The sequence below is a fragment of the Eptatretus burgeri genome, chromosome 1 (genome assembly GCF_056783735.1).
Source record: "Eptatretus burgeri isolate ZD-2024b chromosome 1, Ebu_testis_v1, whole genome shotgun sequence".
NCBI classification, from domain to species: Eukaryota; Metazoa; Chordata; class Myxini; order Myxiniformes; family Myxinidae; genus Eptatretus; species Eptatretus burgeri.
In genome coordinates this window covers 29,009,931-29,028,167 of record NC_140961.1, presented here as the reverse complement: position 1 = coordinate 29,028,167, position 18,237 = coordinate 29,009,931, and the positions used below count along the sequence as shown (strand labels likewise).

The window sequence follows — 18,237 nt, the reverse complement described above, 5'->3', positions numbered from 1 at the left end:
GCCTCCCGCACATGGGAAAAATACTCCTGCACCCCTTCGTACTTCTGCATCGCTACAATTCACCACTATTTTGAGCACCACGTGGTGCTGGCCATTGTTTTTGGCACCACACGGCGCTCGACCACGCAACAGACATTATATTTGCCATTGCATCTCACCGGGAGCATCCTGGATGAGTGTCCAGAATTATCACAGCCCTCACCACAGTCATCAGACCACAGCAAGACCACAAGCAACGAGGAGGGGTCACGGGAAGGGTAATCCAGGGATTTGGTTCGGGACCTGAATATGCATTGTAGTTCGTGAAGGAGCCCGTGGGTAGCGGAGAAAGTCCGCTACCATCCTACATACAAACTACGTTCAGTGCATGTTCGGGGCCGGGGTGCCAGCTCGAGGAGCATGCTCGCCATGTTAACCGGGGAGCTCCGAACCGTGGTGACGTTGGCGGACGTCTGAGCCGGGTCCTGATCCCGGAGCCTGGCGGGGCGGGGCTCGAGCCGCTGTGGCCCAATTGAGGAACTGGATTTGGGCCACAGCCCGTCGCTTTCTGGTCCTAACCCCCTCCTTCGCCTGGGCATATAAAAGGTAGCGGCGCAGAGCTGCTGTGAGAGCTCCTTCGAGGTAGAGCAAGCAATATTTGTGTACAGTTGCCATCCTTCGAGTGTGCGCGAGTGGGACTCCTGCCGTGCTGTCGACATGCCCCCACCCCGGCGAGGCCAGATGGGTTCACCACCGGTCACAGAAGGCAGACCGGTGCTGAGTGCATGTTGCAATGAGTCCCGGCGAACGAACAAGGAGGAGATAAGCCATATCACGAGGTGGGAACGCTCAGGCGGAGCGTCCCACGGAGGTACACGCTTACATATACAGATCTTTGCATGGTGAGGTTAAGGATTTTCCTTCTCACACATCCATTCTTCTATCTCTCTACACCCCTCTATCCCACTACTGTGGACGCACAAAGAAGAACGCATAACTGATACGCAATCATATTTTCCTCTTGCACGAAACCCCACACCCCTCACGTCGCATACATCGCACCCCCCACTCCCACATTGTAGACACGAGTATCTTTCCCACTTACCCCTCCCGAAGCGTCCTGGGCCACGTTCGTCAGCCGACCGTGCCAGGTATTTTGAGGGTGCTTATCCTCACCTTTTTATCTTTCTGGCTGTCTAACTTTCTGAGGGTGTGTGTGTGTGTGTGTGTGTGTGTGTGTGTGTGTGTGTGTGTGTGTGTGTGTGTGTGTGTGTGTGTGTGTGTGTGTGTGTGTGTGTGTGTGTGTGTGTGTGTGTGTGTGTGTGTGTGAAATGGCGCCTGTCTTAGTGCAAGTAAGATTATAGAAGGTAGTCGAGATAATCCTACTCTGTGTTCGCCTTTGAAAGTTGTTGTCTTTTGCCGCACTCCACAAATTCCTTGCCATCTCTTGCTGTACATGAAATAAAACCCCATTCACTGTGCCACATACCTTTCCTCGCTTCTCTATCAAATCAATGTATTGTATAGAAATGTTCCCAGCTCGTTTTCGTGTTTTCTTTCATTGGCCCAGCATGGCTCGCACTTTAGTTTAGCCGGGACGTTATTCCCCAATGGTCTGTTTCATCGCCGGTACATGCTTAGCAATTCCGCTCAACTGCATCTGATTTGGTAAGGTGATCCGGTTTAAGCAAGCACGTACCGAGGGCATGTTCCCCGGTAATTAGATCACGTGACCTTGAGGTAAACAGTATCAGATGGAGGACGCTAAGTCATGTGGTTGAGTTTTTGGCATTCGTGGTCGATTAGCGACCCGCCACGTCACAAAGATATTCGTGAGTGATGGCCTGTGATTCCGGTGAGTCCGGTGGGAACCAGAGGTAGTTCACCCCTCATGGCCTTCGCCTCGACCCCGGGTCCGCAACAATATATTTCTGTCTGCCATTACTCCCTCCACCCTCTTCCATACATTCACACCCACCTGAATTTGGTTCCATGCCTCTGCCACAGACTTACCATCCCTGGTCACTGTTCCCCCAGATACTCAAACATCTTTCCCTATCTGATCTCCTTCCCCTCTTACCTATTATTCATTTATTTTCTCTGCTGCCAGACCCACATCACCTCAGTCTTCTCCATACTCATCTTCAGCCCATGCTTCCCAAATGCTTCCTTCCACCACCCCCCCCCCATTACTTCCTGCATTTCCCACCCACTCTCCACCACCCACAACAGCCAGATTGTCCACATAAAACATCCTCCCAATACTACCCTTCAAGCTCACAGGGGTCAAATAGAAGATTTGATATTGGCTCATTCCTGGTGCAACTTTTTACCATCTTTCAACTTTGCATTCGGTGGGAAGCATAGGGATTTGTGATTGCACGCCATCGACTTTACTATTGTAGATAGATGCTTCACTTTACTGTGGCCAGAGTAATGTCAAAAGGGAGGGCTTGACGCAGTAATGTGTCCCATTTCTCAAAGTCGCAATATTCTATCGCTTACGATCACTCATATTTCTCCTTTTCAAACCGGAACACATTACTTCATCAAACAACTCCGTTTTTCACACTACTTCCCTGCCAGGGGCTTGAGCTTCGCCTTCCCTTCATATGATCATTTCTTAAACCAAATTGAGTCGTCAAATAGAGATCCGACAAATATTTGTTTGCTTTATTTTTGGAAATAACTTAATTTTCTTATAACACTCATCACCATTGAGTATTACCTCAACTCGGTTCTTGATTTAAGTATCTTTGTTGAGCAGACATGAAAAATGACATAACTCTCTTAATACTCTTGTCTGAGCATGTCATTTCGGACTACTGACAGCCCGACTCAAACTTGGAAATTTTCCCAGACAGACTTAACCCATTATTCTTTTTCCTGTTTTTCAACCGCACCCAGTGTTTCCCTGAAATACTGTCGGATCGTGTTTCACTTCCTCAAAATAGTTTTTGCTTTATAAAGCCGTGTTTCTCACTCGAAAACATTTTGACCCAATGGAGATGAACGAGAATTTGCTTCATGACCATCTTTCCTCTGATGAAGAATATAACGACCCATCACAACATTGGTAATTTTCATACACGATCAAACTGTTCATGAAAGCTTTGTAAATGATTAATTCCTCAAAGGTGTGTGTGTGTGTGTGTGTGTGTGTGTGTGTGTGTGTGTGTGTGTGTGTGTGTGTGTGTGTGTGTGTGTGTGTGTGTGTGTGTGTGTGTGTGTGTTAAGTCTGGCTTCCTTCTTGGAACTATGGTGCAGTAATTGGTCTTCATTTTGATTGTATATGATAAATTATATAACTAATTATTTATTTTCCTTTTTATTACAGCATTTCAAACTCACTCACAGACAATGTGGATTGTTATGCTAATGATTTCCACAAGGAATGGAAAGCTCTGAATGAGGTCCTGACAGAAATTCAGTTCGTTCATCAAGACTTTCACAACGACCTAAATATATGCATTAATAACCTACCTCCGAGATGGACATCACATAATTTACCCAATGTATCAATGTTCTTTGAAGATTTACGTGAAAGATATTGTACAAACTAAAATACAATGATGTTAGATGGGACTGCCTCTTTTCTTAAATACACTTTATTCTCTTGAACTCTGTGTTTGCTGCTTTTACAGTGTCAATCATGAAGAAAGCACAGATATGTTGACTCTTGTTCCAACCAGTCATCAGAGACCACCCCAGGTAATTAATTATTCATCTATGACTGAAACTAATGTACGAGTTAGGATTTATTTATTTATTTATTGACAATACGATATACTCAGGCACCTCCTTAAGTATTCACACGTGTCATGTTTGGTTTGTAATTACTGAATTTTAGATTACAAGAAGAGCATACAGGGAAAAGAAAGGGGAGTGTGCCCTCACTAACGACCCACCCCTTCCCGATCCCACCCCCTGCGCATGTATGGGGAAGAGTGGAGGGTGGGATGGGGGAGGGGTGGGTCAAGGGTGGGGGCACACAAGGGGAGGGGATAATGGGATATATGAGTGTGGCTTGTGTGGATGTGGCTTGCATGGGGGTTGACAAAGAAGGGGGTGGAGTGAATTTTTAATTAAATAAACGAGTTGTGTGTGGGGAACTCATAAACTAATCATTGTATGAGGGAGTATGGATGTGGTGTATGGATGTGGATGTGGTGTATGGATGTGAATTGTGAGGGTGGAGTGAATATATGTATTTATCATCTTTGTTTTTTGTAATTCTTGTGAATAAAATGAACCCAAGATTTCTTCTCCCTTTAAATCATATAATTTGTAAGTCCAAGGAACTGTATCTATTACATCAACAATTTAAAAAAGTTAATTTGTCCATCGCTGGGTATTACCTTTATTAAAGTGTGATTTCCACCGATATATTCTTACGACATCACCAATCTTAAACTTTGGATTTCTCATATTAATCTCCCTTTCATATTCTGATTTTGTAAATGTTTCTGATGTTTTTGATTTTGTTGAGGAATGAACCGTATTGTTGTAATTATCAACAATGTCCTGAATTAAAGATAACCATTGTTGAGAACCGAGTTGAGTGAATATTTTATGTCATCTCTATTTTAAAGTGCGATTAAAACGCTCAATAACAACCACCTTTCTTTCATTAAAGGTGCTGTATAATGTAATACCGTTATGTTTAAGAAATTTCATAAATATTTTGTTGTCAAACTCTGTTGCCTCATCACTCCACAATTTATGACGTTTTCTCTTGCTTTTATTAAATATCTATTGGAAGGCTAACATAAGAGTATTGGGTTTATGTAATTCATCAGCAAATTGCTCTTCAATGTTAATGACATCATCAGAGCTTAATAGTTTTTTGATATCCAAGTCTCAATTTAGCACTTATCTTCTTCATAATGAACCTATGAACTCTTTCTCTCAATGTTGGATTTTGTATCAAAGACAAATCAAACAACATTTCTCGATCCGCTTCGTGTTTTTCTTCCAACGTCATGCTATTTCCAGAATCAATATCGTGATTCATACACACTTCCATCCATCCATCCATTGGGACCATACTCTGTGCAGAGCGTTGGTGCTGCCTAAACAGTCTTCTTGGCTATTGGGCACAATCCTGGATGGGTTGCCACTCCGACACAGGATACCAGCAAGCTGGCACTCATTTTGCTGACCTCAGAAGGATGGCAGGCAGAGTCAACCCCAGTCAACCCCAAACAAAAAAAACGATACAGGATATTGGGTATAATAGATACAGGATACAGAATGAAAGCAAAGGGTTGTGAGGTAATGTTTTCTGGTATTCTTCCAAGATTAGGATATTGAACATAATTTATGAGAAAAGTAAGAGATGTCAACCAATGGCTGGAAGAATGGTGTAGGGAGGAAGGTTTTGCATTAAAGAAACAGTGGGAATCATTTTGGGGGCAAAGGGAGTTTCCAGAATGATGGCCATATGCTAAATAGAAAGGGGACAGCAAGGTTTGCATTGGGAATTGAGGAAGGTATTCAGGCTCTTTTAGGTCAACAGAGGGTGGGGAAGTTACAAAGGAAGGAACTGATGATATAATTGCAATTAGTAAGGCCAGACAGGAAAATTTAAGGAAGGGAAAAGTTAAACATATTCTATACCAATGTCAGGAGTTTAAATAAGATGGAAGAGCTTGAAGCCAAAGTCGATAGCGAGAAATACGACATAGTTGCAGAAAGTGAGACATGGTTTAAGGAGGAGAGTAACTGGAGGACAGGATTAGAAGGCTGCAAGGTGTATCGGTGTGATAGGAAGGAGAGAATAGGAGAAGTAGCAATCTGGGTAAAAGACAGCATTGCATCAAGAGAAAGGGGTGACATTAAGAAAGGAATTAATGCCAAGGATTCTGTATGGGGAGAGATTGTAAAAACAGTAAGATACTGGTGGGATGCTTTCATAGGGCTCTGAGTGTGAAGGAAGAGGAGGAAGGAGGAGTACATGAAAAATTCAAAAGGGCATGTAGTAAGGGAAGAGTATTGATTATGGGGGATTTCAACTTGCCAGGGAGAGAATGGGTCCAGGAACAGGAAAAGAGCTGAGCAGATTAGGATTTCCCAGATTTAGTCCAGGATTGCTTCTGAACCGAGTTTGTAGATAAGTACATGAGTGGGAGGGAGTGAGTAGGTGCAGTGTTTGACATATTTTTAAGTAACTATCCCAATGGATTGTGGAGGAAGTGGAGGTAGGAGAGCAATTGGGATCAAGTGACCATAACATTGCTGGTAAAGGCCCAGTCACACCTTGACGTTTTAGCCAGCTTATGCCGATTTTGGAAAATTTGTCTAAAACGCTGGAACACATCAAATACGTTATGGGTAAGTTTTGATAACATTGAGAGCATGCTGAAAAACACTGCCATACGTCGTTGTACGCTGGCTTTAATCGTTGTACTTTTCCGTTGTCCTCAAATTTTCCATGCTTGAAATTTTAAGACTTATGCCAGCGTATGACTCACACGTTCCGCATAACGCTGGCCATAAATTGTAGGCACGTCACGCCATCGTTGACATACGTTACTTGTAAGTTACTCATAAGTCAAAACACGTCGAGGTAATGTTTAGCATACCCGAAACTTATTTCTAACCTATGAGTAACGTGTTGTACTCACGTTACGCGATCGGTAACACACAGACACGCGTTACTTGTAAGGTGCTCATAAGTCAAAACACATCAAGGTAATGGTTAGTGTCAGTGTTCCAGACCCCCTGGTTTTATTTTATTTTATTTTTTTCTTCCTTCCTTCGGTATGACGGTCGACACTTCGATTTCTAGTGCGGTTATAATATAATATAATTAATAGGCTGCCGCTCAACGATTTAAATCATAACCACACTGTGCACTGAACACCGTCATACCGAAGAAAAAAAAACCGGGAGTCTGGAACACTGACGCTAACCATTACCTTGAGTGTTTCGACTTATGAGTACCTTTCAAGTAACGTGTGTCGATGTGTGTCAACGATCGCATATCGTGCGTACAACTTATTCCCATCGCATGCGGAGCGTTTGTCATACGGCAAGTACGTCGTAAAGTTTTCAACATGTTTAAAATTACAAGACGTACTCCACTTAATACGACGTATGATAGCGTACTTTAGCATTCTATTCACGCATAACAAACTTACCCATACCGTATTCGACGTGCGCCAGCGTTTTAGACGCATTATTCAGAGGTCGGCATACGCTGGCAAGATCGCCAAGGTGTGACTGCGATGTTGACACTTCCATTTCTGCGGCGGTTATGATTTGAATCGTTGTGCGGCAGCCTTTTCATAACCTACGCCACGTCATCGTCGGCGATGCGTGCAGTGCGCTATGCCTAAGTTAGACTATCGTTGGGCATAGGTTGTGAAAGCCGACAACAGGTTCAGCATTCGTTGGTATAAGTTATCTATAACACAACGAAACGTTCTGTGTCCGTTACTAATACATTATGCACAAGACCAAGTCGTTATGAATACGTCCGAATCTTTAAAAAAAAAACATCAAAAGTTCAACGTAAGCCAGCGTTTTACATACATTTTAATACGTTGCCATTGCTGGCTATAACGTCAAGGTGTGACTGGGCTTTAAGGGTTGCAGTTCAGGACCGTAGAGTATGGCCATTAAATTTCAGGAAGGTAAACCTTGAGGTTATGAGGAGAGAGCTGAGTGAGGTAGATTGGGAGAAGCTAACAAGAGGACAAATCAGCATCAGAGAAATGGAAAACCATCAAGGAGCAAATGTGTGGAATGCAGAGCAAGTACATTCCAATGAGGTTGAACACCAGAAGCAGAAAGAGGCCAGGGTGGTTGCGTGGTGAGATAAGGAATGCTATTAAGGAGAACCATAAGGCACTTACTTATGGAGGTATAAAATAACAGGTCTGGAGTTAGATTTATATCAGTCAGAGTAAACAGAGAAAGTAAAGAAAACAACTCAGCAAGCTGAAAGAGCATGAGAAGGACATGACTCGGAATATTAAGCATAACAGCAAGGCATTCTTTAAGTATATCAGGGGAAAAGAACAGGTGAGGACAAGTGTGGGCCCAATGAGGAATAGCACCAGGAGAGTAGTTAGTAAATAAAGTGAGATGGCAGGCTTATTAAACAGGTATTTTGCTTCAACATTTACACAAGAACAGTCAGGAGAATTGCCAATAGCTGAGAGTATCTATCTCGGAGGTGAGAAAGGGCTTTTACAGACTATCCAGGTTGGAGTGAAGTAAAGGAACAGCTGGGTAATCGAACAGTCGATAAGGCTCTCGGCCAGAGAGTATTGAGTAATATGCACCTGAGAGTATTGAGGGAGGCGGCTGAGCAGGTACCATATTTTCCGGTGTGTAACCCACGACCGTGTATTAACTGCACCCATGTCACACGCTCAAAAGAAATGAACATGTTGATCATTTTGTTTTCTGATCGAAATCTAAATACATTTGTACATTAACTTTGTATGGAACAAAGTGACAGAGGTATCAACATGCTTACTCCCATGTCCACTTAATTTTGTCTCACAGTTTAATTCTCATTTTCATGAAGTTGAAGAATAAGGAGAGGATACCAAGAAGTCTTTAGTTTTCTTTCTTATTTTTTAATGTTATAAAGAGGATTTTTTGTTGCAAGAAAAAGGAACAAAAGGCATTCATATAGGTGTCCTACACATTTCTTGTGGATTTGTGGAGCTGCAAAGGGCTGTTTGGGTTTGACAAATCAGCTAAACCTGAGGAAATCCTCATCAATGCTTTCCTCATCGAAGACGGCACGTAACTCCTTTTCCGAATCAGGGTAGAGTAAGTCCCCATTGTTGTTACTGCCATTTGCAGCCTCCTCCTCCCAAATGATGTCATCTCTGTGCTGTCCATGTTGTTGGAGATGCAGAATTTCAAAATTGCTCGCTTGATGATGTCTGATGGTATCTCCTCCCACACCTTGACAATTCAGCCGCAGATCAATGGAAGGTCGACCTTTCTTATCCTCCCACTCTTTGTGTAGGTCTTCTCCCAACTCATTATCTCGTCGGACCAGCAGTAATGTAGCCAGTCTATGAATGGCTTGTTAATGGACACATTGAGGGGCTGAAGGAGCGATGTCATTCCGCCTTGGATTATGAGATCGGTGTTGGTCCGACAGAGCAGCGCTTTGGTATCGTAGGTCTTGTAACAACTGAACGCATCCAGGACTAGCATGCTCAGTCGTCGAGAGAGACTGCCATCCAGTCTTCTACTCCAGACCGTGCGCACCCAGTCCTGGACAAGCCCCTCCTCTATCCACCCCTTCTCAGTATGTCGAAGGTTGGGGGGGGGTTGGGTCAGCATTCCTTATCCTGCTGTGGGGATATTCATGCTCTCGGAAAAGCTTGACGTAGTACTGGAAGCACGTCGTCTTATTAGCTATACCATTAGGTAGGTGTTGGGAGATGTGTGTTCGGCATCGAACCGACACCAACAGTTGATGTGTGTGCGGCATCGAACCATGCCATGAATCTGTAGGCCCACGACGGGCTGGCCGTGAAGTCCCCAATGTCATCCTCCTTAGCTAAGCTCCTCTCCTTCAGCCTGAAAGCAAGTGCTGAGGTGGCATAACCCTCTGCTCTCTTCTCTCAGACACAAGCGACGAGACGCTGCGGTCAGTTCGCTGACTTTCCCCCTCAGCGCCGTCTTCTTCTCTATCGTTGCCTTGCTTGTTCTCCAGCACCGGATGGCAGACTCGTCCATGCTGAATCGCCTCCTAAACTCTTCTGAAGACCAGCAGAAGGAGAGTTTGAACGCTGTGGTGAATGGGCGCCTTGACATCTTGATCGATACAATGGATGATACGTGACGTAATCTGGTGATGTAAGCCGAGGCCCTCGCAAAGCACAAAGTGGCCTTTTTTGAGTCACGTGAACGCGCCCAAGCTGTTGTCAGATGCACGTAAGTTTGCACACAAGCTTATTTGAGGTGGGTGCTCCGTTATTAGACTCCAGCTATTGTAGATAATTCTTCTTTTGTTGTGAGACCAGGTGTTGTTCTTTTGTGTTTAATGGTGTTTTCAGAGCTGCGAGGCTCTATATACGCCACACACCCAAACTCTGGGTGTCTCCAGACGTTTCCGAGAGTGACTTTATTTAATTACCGCACACGGTTAATAAAAACGCTGTACAAACTGTTAATCTGAACCGATTTTCAAAATTTAAACGGCGGAATTGAGCTTAACAGCAGTTCCGACTGCTACAAAAGTGTTCATTTGGAATGTACTTGAAATTCAGCATTGATCGTATTTAAGACTGATTTTTTTTCTCCACCCATGTATTAACCACACCCCCAACTTTTACCCTTTTTGCCGATAAAAAAGTGCGGTTTATACACCGGAAAATATGGTAAGCGAGATGTTAACAGATATTTTCAATGGCTCTCTGAAGTCAGGACAGGTACCAGAGGATAAGAGAGTCGCAAATGTAACACCAATATTTAAGAAAGGTTCCAGAGAAGAATTGGAGAACTATAGACCTGTTAGTTTGACTTTAGTTGTGGGGAAGGTGTTGGAGACATTAATTAAGGACCAGATGAGGAACCATTTAAATAAACACAATCTAATTAAAGGTAGTTAACATGGATTTACCAAAGGTAGGTCTTGTCTAACAAATCCTTTGGAGTCCTTTGAAGCAGTTTTTGAATGGGTGGATGAGGAAAGGGCAGTGAACAGAATGTATCTAGACTTTCAGAAAGCATTTCATAAAGTACCACATTGGAGGTTGTTAACCAAGGTGAGGGCTTGTGGAATGGCTGGTCAGATGGCTAATTGGATTGGAAACTGGCTTAGTGATTGGAAGTAAAGAGTGGCTGTGAGTGGGAAGATGTCTTGCTGGGAGGATGTACAGCAAGTGGAGTGCTTCAGGATCAGTACTAGGACTATTATTATTCATAATTTACATCAACGATTTGGATAGTGGTGTGAAGAGTAGGCTTTCCAAATTTTCGCACGATACAAAGCTTGGAAGCAAGGTGGATAGCAGGGAGGGGGTGATCAGATTCAGGAAAGTATTGATACTTGCATAGATTCGGCAAAAGACTGGCAGATGTAATTTAACCTGAGCAAGTGTAAGGTGTTGGAGATGGGGAAAAAAAATCACGAAGCTAGAGATCACATGATGCAAGGGACGGACAATCTTGAAGCGTGTCACACAGGAGAAGCATCTGGGGGTGGTAATATATCTGGGGGGTGGGGGAAGGGGAGAGCAGACAAGACAGTGTCAGACAGCTACAGGGAGAACAAAAATGGTTTTAGGCTGTACCTGTACGGGAATAAATTTAAATTAAAAGAGGCCCAATTGCTCAGTCTCAGATTCTACAGGAATTTAATAAGGCCTCATCTAAAATATTGTGTGCAGTTTTGATCACCACATCTCAGAAAGAACATAGTGCCAGAGAGGGGTTTCACCATAGGGCTACTCGATTGGTCCAGCTATGAAGAGTGGCTGAAGGAGAGAGGGCTTTATACATTGGAAAGGAGGTGGTTATGAGGGGGATATGATCGAGACGTTTAAGATAATGAAGGGAAGAGACAAAATAGGAATCATTATCGTGAACGTACCAGTGCAGAAGAATTATTCAGCAGAATAGATCGTGATCGTACCAGGGAATATAGCCTGAGAGTAAAGTAGAGAGATAAGACGGTAGTACAGCAATGGTCTTTCACTCAGAGAGTAGTTAATGCATGGAATGGTCTTCCTGGAAAGGTAGGGGCAGCAAAAAAAAAAGAGTAGATAAGCTGAAATTGGAATTAGACAGTTACCTGGAAGCATTGGAGACAGAAGGTTATAGGAATAATGGTCGGACTTGGAGGTAGCTCGAGTATGGATTGGTGATTGTGAACATCTGTGCTGAGTGTGATGTCTGTGAGAAGGTCTTGTCAAGGGATAGTGTGGTCGTTGTATATTCTTCACCTGAAACTGAAAAATGCCCTCAACCACCCCTCCCCCCCCCAAAAAGTTGTTATTTCTTCCCCCCCCCTTTTCAATTTTAACATCCAGGTGCTATCCCTGAGCTTGCCACACTTTTCTCATCCCCTCTCCTCTCCTCTCCTCTCCTCTCCACATACCCCAAATGAAATCAAGGCATTTGCTTGACATATTTATTTAATTTGGTGATGATGCAGCAAAGGCATTATAGGCCAAATGGCCTCCTCCTGCATCCAATTTCCTTGCTATTCCTTGTTTATACCATTACCTTCAGTACAAACTTTAATGATCAACATTTCAACTTGGTGGTTGACTTCAATTCATTGTTTGCGACAAGATATCCTACCTGTTGTGGAGTTTGGAAGTCTTTTTTTCTTGCTTCCTAATGACATACGGTTCTGAAGGGCTTCAAAGAATGCTTGTGGAATGTGAAAGATCAGTGGTTCAGGCTTACCTGTACAGACAATGGCAGTAAAGGTGAATGCAACGAGATATGATTAAGTTTTCAAATCATATATTTTAAGCACCAATGATCACACCAGATGTTAAATAAAATACGTGAAACAGTAGTTGATGGAAGAGGAAAATATAATGAAAGAAATTGGACTTTGAAAAAAAAATATATCTTCAATTTTCTGCTAACATTTTGTGATTATCAAATTTTTCCACCTTGCCATGGAAGAAAACAAAAAGGTAGTCATAAAAAACAAACAAACAAACAAACAAAAAAAACGAGTCCATACAACACCTTAGCCCACGCAGTGTTCAAGTATACCAACACATTACCAACCCATGGGGCGATTGTGTCACCCCCCTCCCCCATACAGTGAAACACACACACACACACACACACACACACACACACACACACACACACACACACACACACACACACACACACACACACACACACACACACACACACACACACACACACACACACGAGGCCAGTTACATTTTGGCTGTGAGTAAAGCTGCACATGCAATTCTGTCGTGTGAAAAATTAGCACCACCATTTATTCCTTTTTTCTTGATATTCATCATAGAATGAGGAACATACCAGTGTGACCACTCCTTGGCTTTTTTCACAAGATCTTGGCTATTAGTTGTTCACCTTGGCGTCTTGGTTTTCTATAGGTTTTCTTGGCGTATAGGTTTTCTATTATCATCGCTTTTCCGAAACCTTGTGAATTCTTGGCTTTTTTCATTGGCTCACCTTGGCATTTATGAAAATGAGGAGTGGTCACACTGGCACATACATGTATTGTATAACAATTCATACAGAAAAAGTATCAATTATGGCTTTTGGTGATTTATAGCATAGTAATAGACATCTGAATACAATACTGTAATACACACAGAAAGTGGTCTCTTTTTACCCTCGCCAAAGGAGAGGATATTGCATTTCGGTCTGTTTCTTTGTTTGTCAACATAGAACTTTAGTATTTTTCTCCGCAACTGCTTGTTGGATAGAGAAAAATAATTTCACCAAAGGAGCGACTACTCATGTAGAATGTTTTATTGATAATTATGATGTCATAGGCAATGTGGATTTGCAGCCAAGTTGGAAAAATGTAAAAAAAATAAAATAAAAAAATAAAAAAAAACTTTGGACCTCTCCATCTCTGAAACCACACAAAGGAAAAGATTGAAAGTTGGCACATGGCAAGTGCTCCTCATGGGGAATAAGTGTGATTTTTTTTTTAAATGACATCATAGGTGCCTTTGCTATGACATCATAATTGCATGTGTAGAATGCTACATCTGATCAGTATGAAAACTTTTGAGGGTAATCTAGGGATAAAATGGGAGACAGAAAAAAAAATTGATGATGTCATCAGTCACAGGATGCAGCAGCTATATTGTTTTTTTTTCATTTAAAAAAAAAAAACCTTCAAAAATCTTCTCTGAAGTAACTGAACAGATCGAGGCGAAACTTTACACATACGACCGCCTATCCACGAGGAACAAAAGGTTCACACAAGACATCATAGTTCACATGGTTTGGCAGCCATATTGGATTTACCATAAAACCTATAAAAATCTTCTCCAGAATGGCTGGACAGATCAAGGGTAAGCTTCACAAAAATGTTCCCCAAGCCTTGGGGATACCAGGGTATTCACAAATAATTAATTGATGTCACGTGGTCTGGCAGCCATATTGGATGAACAAAAATATTTTTTAAATTATTTCTCTTCAACCACTTAATCAGGTCAGATCAGGTAAGGGAGCATGTGCTGGAGCAGTGCGTCGCTGCGTCCACTTTCTACCGGTTTGGCCGGCCTCCGTCTGGCCATTCCCCAGGCATATGCTTGGTCCATTCCCATCTCCTTGAGATGATCAACCTGCTGCAACCACAAGGCACATAGTCGGCACATTGGCCTCCTCCACTCATGAGGCTCCCTTGCTGTGAGAATTGGGTGAGCAGGATCAGCGTCAGGAAAATGAGCCACAAGTCCATATAGCCGCAGCTTACGCTCATGAACTATATTAGGTAACAAATTTCATCTGAGTCTCTCTCAGCAACCGCTCTTGGACACAAAGTCCGACCAGCGATAGCCAAGGATTCTCCAAAGAGACCTGGTACCGAAGGTGTTTAGTCTCCGTCTCAGATCCCTCATCAGAGTCCAAGTCTGACATCCGTAGAGCAAGACTGGAAGCACCAAGGACCTGAAGACTCGGACTTTCATCCTCCTGCACAGGTACTGACAGCGCCACACCCCATGATCCGGTGAATCCATGACTCCCCAGGTCAGGCTCCAAATGTCTGTTAACCTCTCGCTCACAGCCAGCAGCGACATGAATGCTCTCCATCAGGCCATTTGTCTGCATGAATGGTGATGGCGATTTTTGAAGCACTGTGCCTTTATCGATCAGCTCTTGTATATTCAGAGATGACTGAAGATCGGCATTTGGGGCATTATGTAGGATCAGATAGAATGTCCAAAAGATGTTCTTTTCTGTTTCCCTCACATCAGCTTCTGGGGGTGTAACTTCAGTCGACACTGAAGTTGTTCTTCTACATTTTAGAAATATTGTTGCGGGGCCGGACGTCGGCCGCGAGCACGACCGCAAGATGGAGCTGCAGCGTCTGCTCGACCGATCGCCCTAAATTCAGATCGTACTTCTTCGGAAAACTCCGGAGAATTACGGGTCCCTTTTTGGACAGTGAAGGGTCAATATTTATACCACGTGGTACAGGGTTATTTGCCAAATCTTCAAAATACCTAGAGACCACGTGGCGATCTACCGAGTCTTCACACCCTCGACGGCACCCGTACGGAACGAGCTGCTCGTTCCGTGTGCGACCCGAGCGGTTTGATCGCCGAGTTCCGTCGGTCCGATTATCCCGTTAAAATGGTCACGGTGGCGGCCTGCTAATTCCCCAGCACGCGACACGTTCAGTCAATCCAAGAATGGACACGAACGAGCTGAAACATTGAACAAATGGGGTTTATTTATACAATAGGTGGGGAATGAGGGAAGCACATAAGGACAGAGCTAAACCGACTATTGAGAATTGCAATTATATATAGCAAAGGCACTTAACAGTTTACTACTTAAACACGGGGCCCCAGACACACACGCGCACACACAAATACCCCAAAAATGTCCAGACCAATTGGTCTTTATTGAGACCTATCTTGGACCTATCCGCCTCGTGCGGTCTTCAAGCTGGTCGGTCCGGCGAGAGGCAAGACGAACCCGGACACCGGCGGGCGACCCTTGCGGTTCCTGCGGGAACTGGCGTCGCTCGAGCTCTCTGTTGAGGTGAGGAGAAGGACGACGTCGACCACGACCGGCCTTACAGGCTCCCTGGGACGAGCGCTCCAGCAAGACGAGATGTCCAGGTCGGAGAAATGCTCTTTCGTCCGGAGCTCTTGAGCTCTTCCGCTCCTCTGCACTCTCTCCTCCCTCTCTTCTTTGACCAGCTTCTCGCTCCCCTTTTGTGCGTCTCCGCCGGCCTGACCCCTCCCCCACTCGGGCCATGGAGAATCCTGGGGCTGTTCTCATTCTCTGCAGCACTGCCGCAATGGTCGTTTCTGTTGTCGTTGCTGATTTTATTTTCCAATAAGACACTAACTATAAAAATAAATCACAGCGCATGGACATTTATTTACCCATTAGACAAGGGAAAGGAAGCCATCTATAAAAGACATACTTACCGATATAACTAATCTAAAGGACCTGAATGTTGTGTGCGATAGGTTTCCAAATTTGTAACAATATGTCTGAAGGCTCAATGGATCTGTGTCTTGAGTGTTGTGTGGTGGGCCAATCATATGATATACCATGCCACAGATTCTGAAGTTAGCCACTCCTCCTTGGATGGTCATGTCTGTAGTTTTCATCGTGGCCATAGACATGGCTGCATTAAATCTTCGTATCTTGGTGTGGAAGTGCTTGCTGGTTGCATGGTTCTCTGTCAACAGACGATGTCGTTCATGAGGTGGATCTGGTATTGGTGGCATTTGAAATTTTCCCTGAGACAGCATAATCCAAACTGTGGTGTATTCAAAGTTCCACCAACATACTCGCTGATCCACATTAGAGCATGACAGTGTGCCTGCATCAGACCACAGGTGTGTTGTGCTGTGACAAAGTCAACGTGAGCAAGCTGATCAATGTCAAATTGTCATGCGATCCAATGTAGATTCACTAATCGAGCCTGCAGTTCCTGTAAACGCCTGAGTACCACAGATCAACATCACCACACTGTTGTCGAGAATAAGCATCACAGAGACTTCTGGGGGCTGAATTACACCACTGACATCGCAAATGTGCTGTGATCAACGCAAAAAAAAAGAAAAGAAAAGGTGATTTGTGTTTTACAGTGTTCAAATATATTATCCAATTGAAATAAAATAGAGACGTTAAAGATCAGAGAAAAAAAAATAAAATCAAGAAGTTTATCACTGTAGATGCCGCATCTTATACATCAGATTAGCCCACTACCGGTTTCACCAAAGGGATTATAGGTTTACTTTCCATCTGTCCATCCCTACCTGGCGTTTTGCGATTTTTTTTTTTCCCCATACCCTTCAACACATTTATCCGAAGCATGGTACATGACTTTATTATGATAAGCTAAAGAACAAGTTCAAGTTTCATTTTTTAAAGTTATGCCCTTTTAGACTTAGAAAATATCACATATTATAGATGGGTCAGTGTTCAGCTGCCCTGACTCCACCCTACTGCTTTACACCCATTGGCTGGACAGCAGGTTTGACTCCACCCTAATAAAATCATGTGCCGCCATTGCATGAAGCACACAGATAGGCAGGCCTCAGGCACAGTGCCATTGGAATGATCCCAGGTATATAACCACGATGTATTGTTATGGATTTGGAAACCTTGTGCACACAAACAGCCAGAGTCCCCGTAGTTCAGTTATTTTGATAAGTATGTGTACAGTTAGAATCCATCCCCGGTGTCTCATGGGAATGTCGTGTGTGCGCTGTGAGTTATTTTATAGTTAGGTTAATTAAATCTCCAGATCCCCTCTACTTGCGGCCACTGTCTTTTAGCACTTGCGCCCTCACCTCGCGGCCGTAGCATATGAGGCAAGGTCCTCACGTGCTTGATTCTACTTCCTCAAATTGGTCTGCATTCAAACACCACGAGGCAAAATCGTTGTTTCTCTCGCAAGAGGGGTACAGACACGCGTAAAGGGGGCGGGGTATTCCCAGCTCGGCCATAACACTGCCCAGAAAGGGCGGATCCATGGAGGTCCCTGTCCAATCAGGGCGATCAGCACGTCAGCTCCATCAAGGCCCCGCCCCGCTCAGAGCGGTCAAGAAAGGATGACGCGACCCTCGGTGTGCGTGTATGTGGAGAGTTCTTGTGCTCGTTCGAGTTCAGAGAGTTCAGAGTTCAGAAAGTTCTTGCGTGTCCTTGGGAGTTCTTGAGAGTTCTTTGAAGGCAGTTTGGGTGTGCTGTCATCATTGCTGGAGCTCTCAAGCCTGGAATCTCTGCTGGCCTTCTACAAGGAGCAGCCATGGATCCGCTATTCACCATCCAAGCCCCCATGGACCACGGGTCCCACACGTGCAGTCGCGGGCCAAGCCGCACGAATGCGGTCAGATACCCTGACAGAACTGTGACCCCCAGCTCGACTATCCCCTTGGCTGCGAGGGTCAAATAAAGACCAATTGGGTCCTTTTTCTTTTGAGTGTGTGTCTGTATGTGGCGCCGTCCTATAAGTAAAACTGTTTAAGTGTTTATGATCATTGTAAATATTTGCTTGCATATAGTCGTGAATAAGTCTACACTTCGCCCCTTTCTTTTATTCCTGCAAATAAAATAATTGTTTAAATG

At 43.9% G+C, this 18,237-nt stretch overlaps 1 protein-coding gene across 8 annotated transcripts in view; it reads right to left on the bottom strand.

Annotated features, from left to right (window-relative positions):
• Positions 1–18,237, bottom strand: part of C1H2orf42 (chromosome 1 C2orf42 homolog) — a 64,624-nt gene that overhangs the window by 28,187 nt on the left and 18,200 nt on the right. For 4 of the 8 annotated variants that reach the window (XR_015057069.1, XM_085876972.1, XM_085876962.1 and 1 more), the window contains one exon: positions 12,265–12,372. Coding sequence is in view for 3 of the 8 variants with exons in the window: in XM_085876972.1 (XP_085733098.1) it covers positions 12,265–12,372 (108 nt within the window). In the remaining 5 variants the exon portion in view is untranslated. Of the gene's footprint in view, positions 1–11,048; positions 11,173–11,551; positions 11,607–11,752; positions 11,910–12,264; positions 12,373–18,237 lie in introns of all 8 variants that reach the window. The other 4 variants (XR_015057072.1, XR_015057080.1, XR_015057077.1 and 1 more) reach the window with 4 other exon arrangements.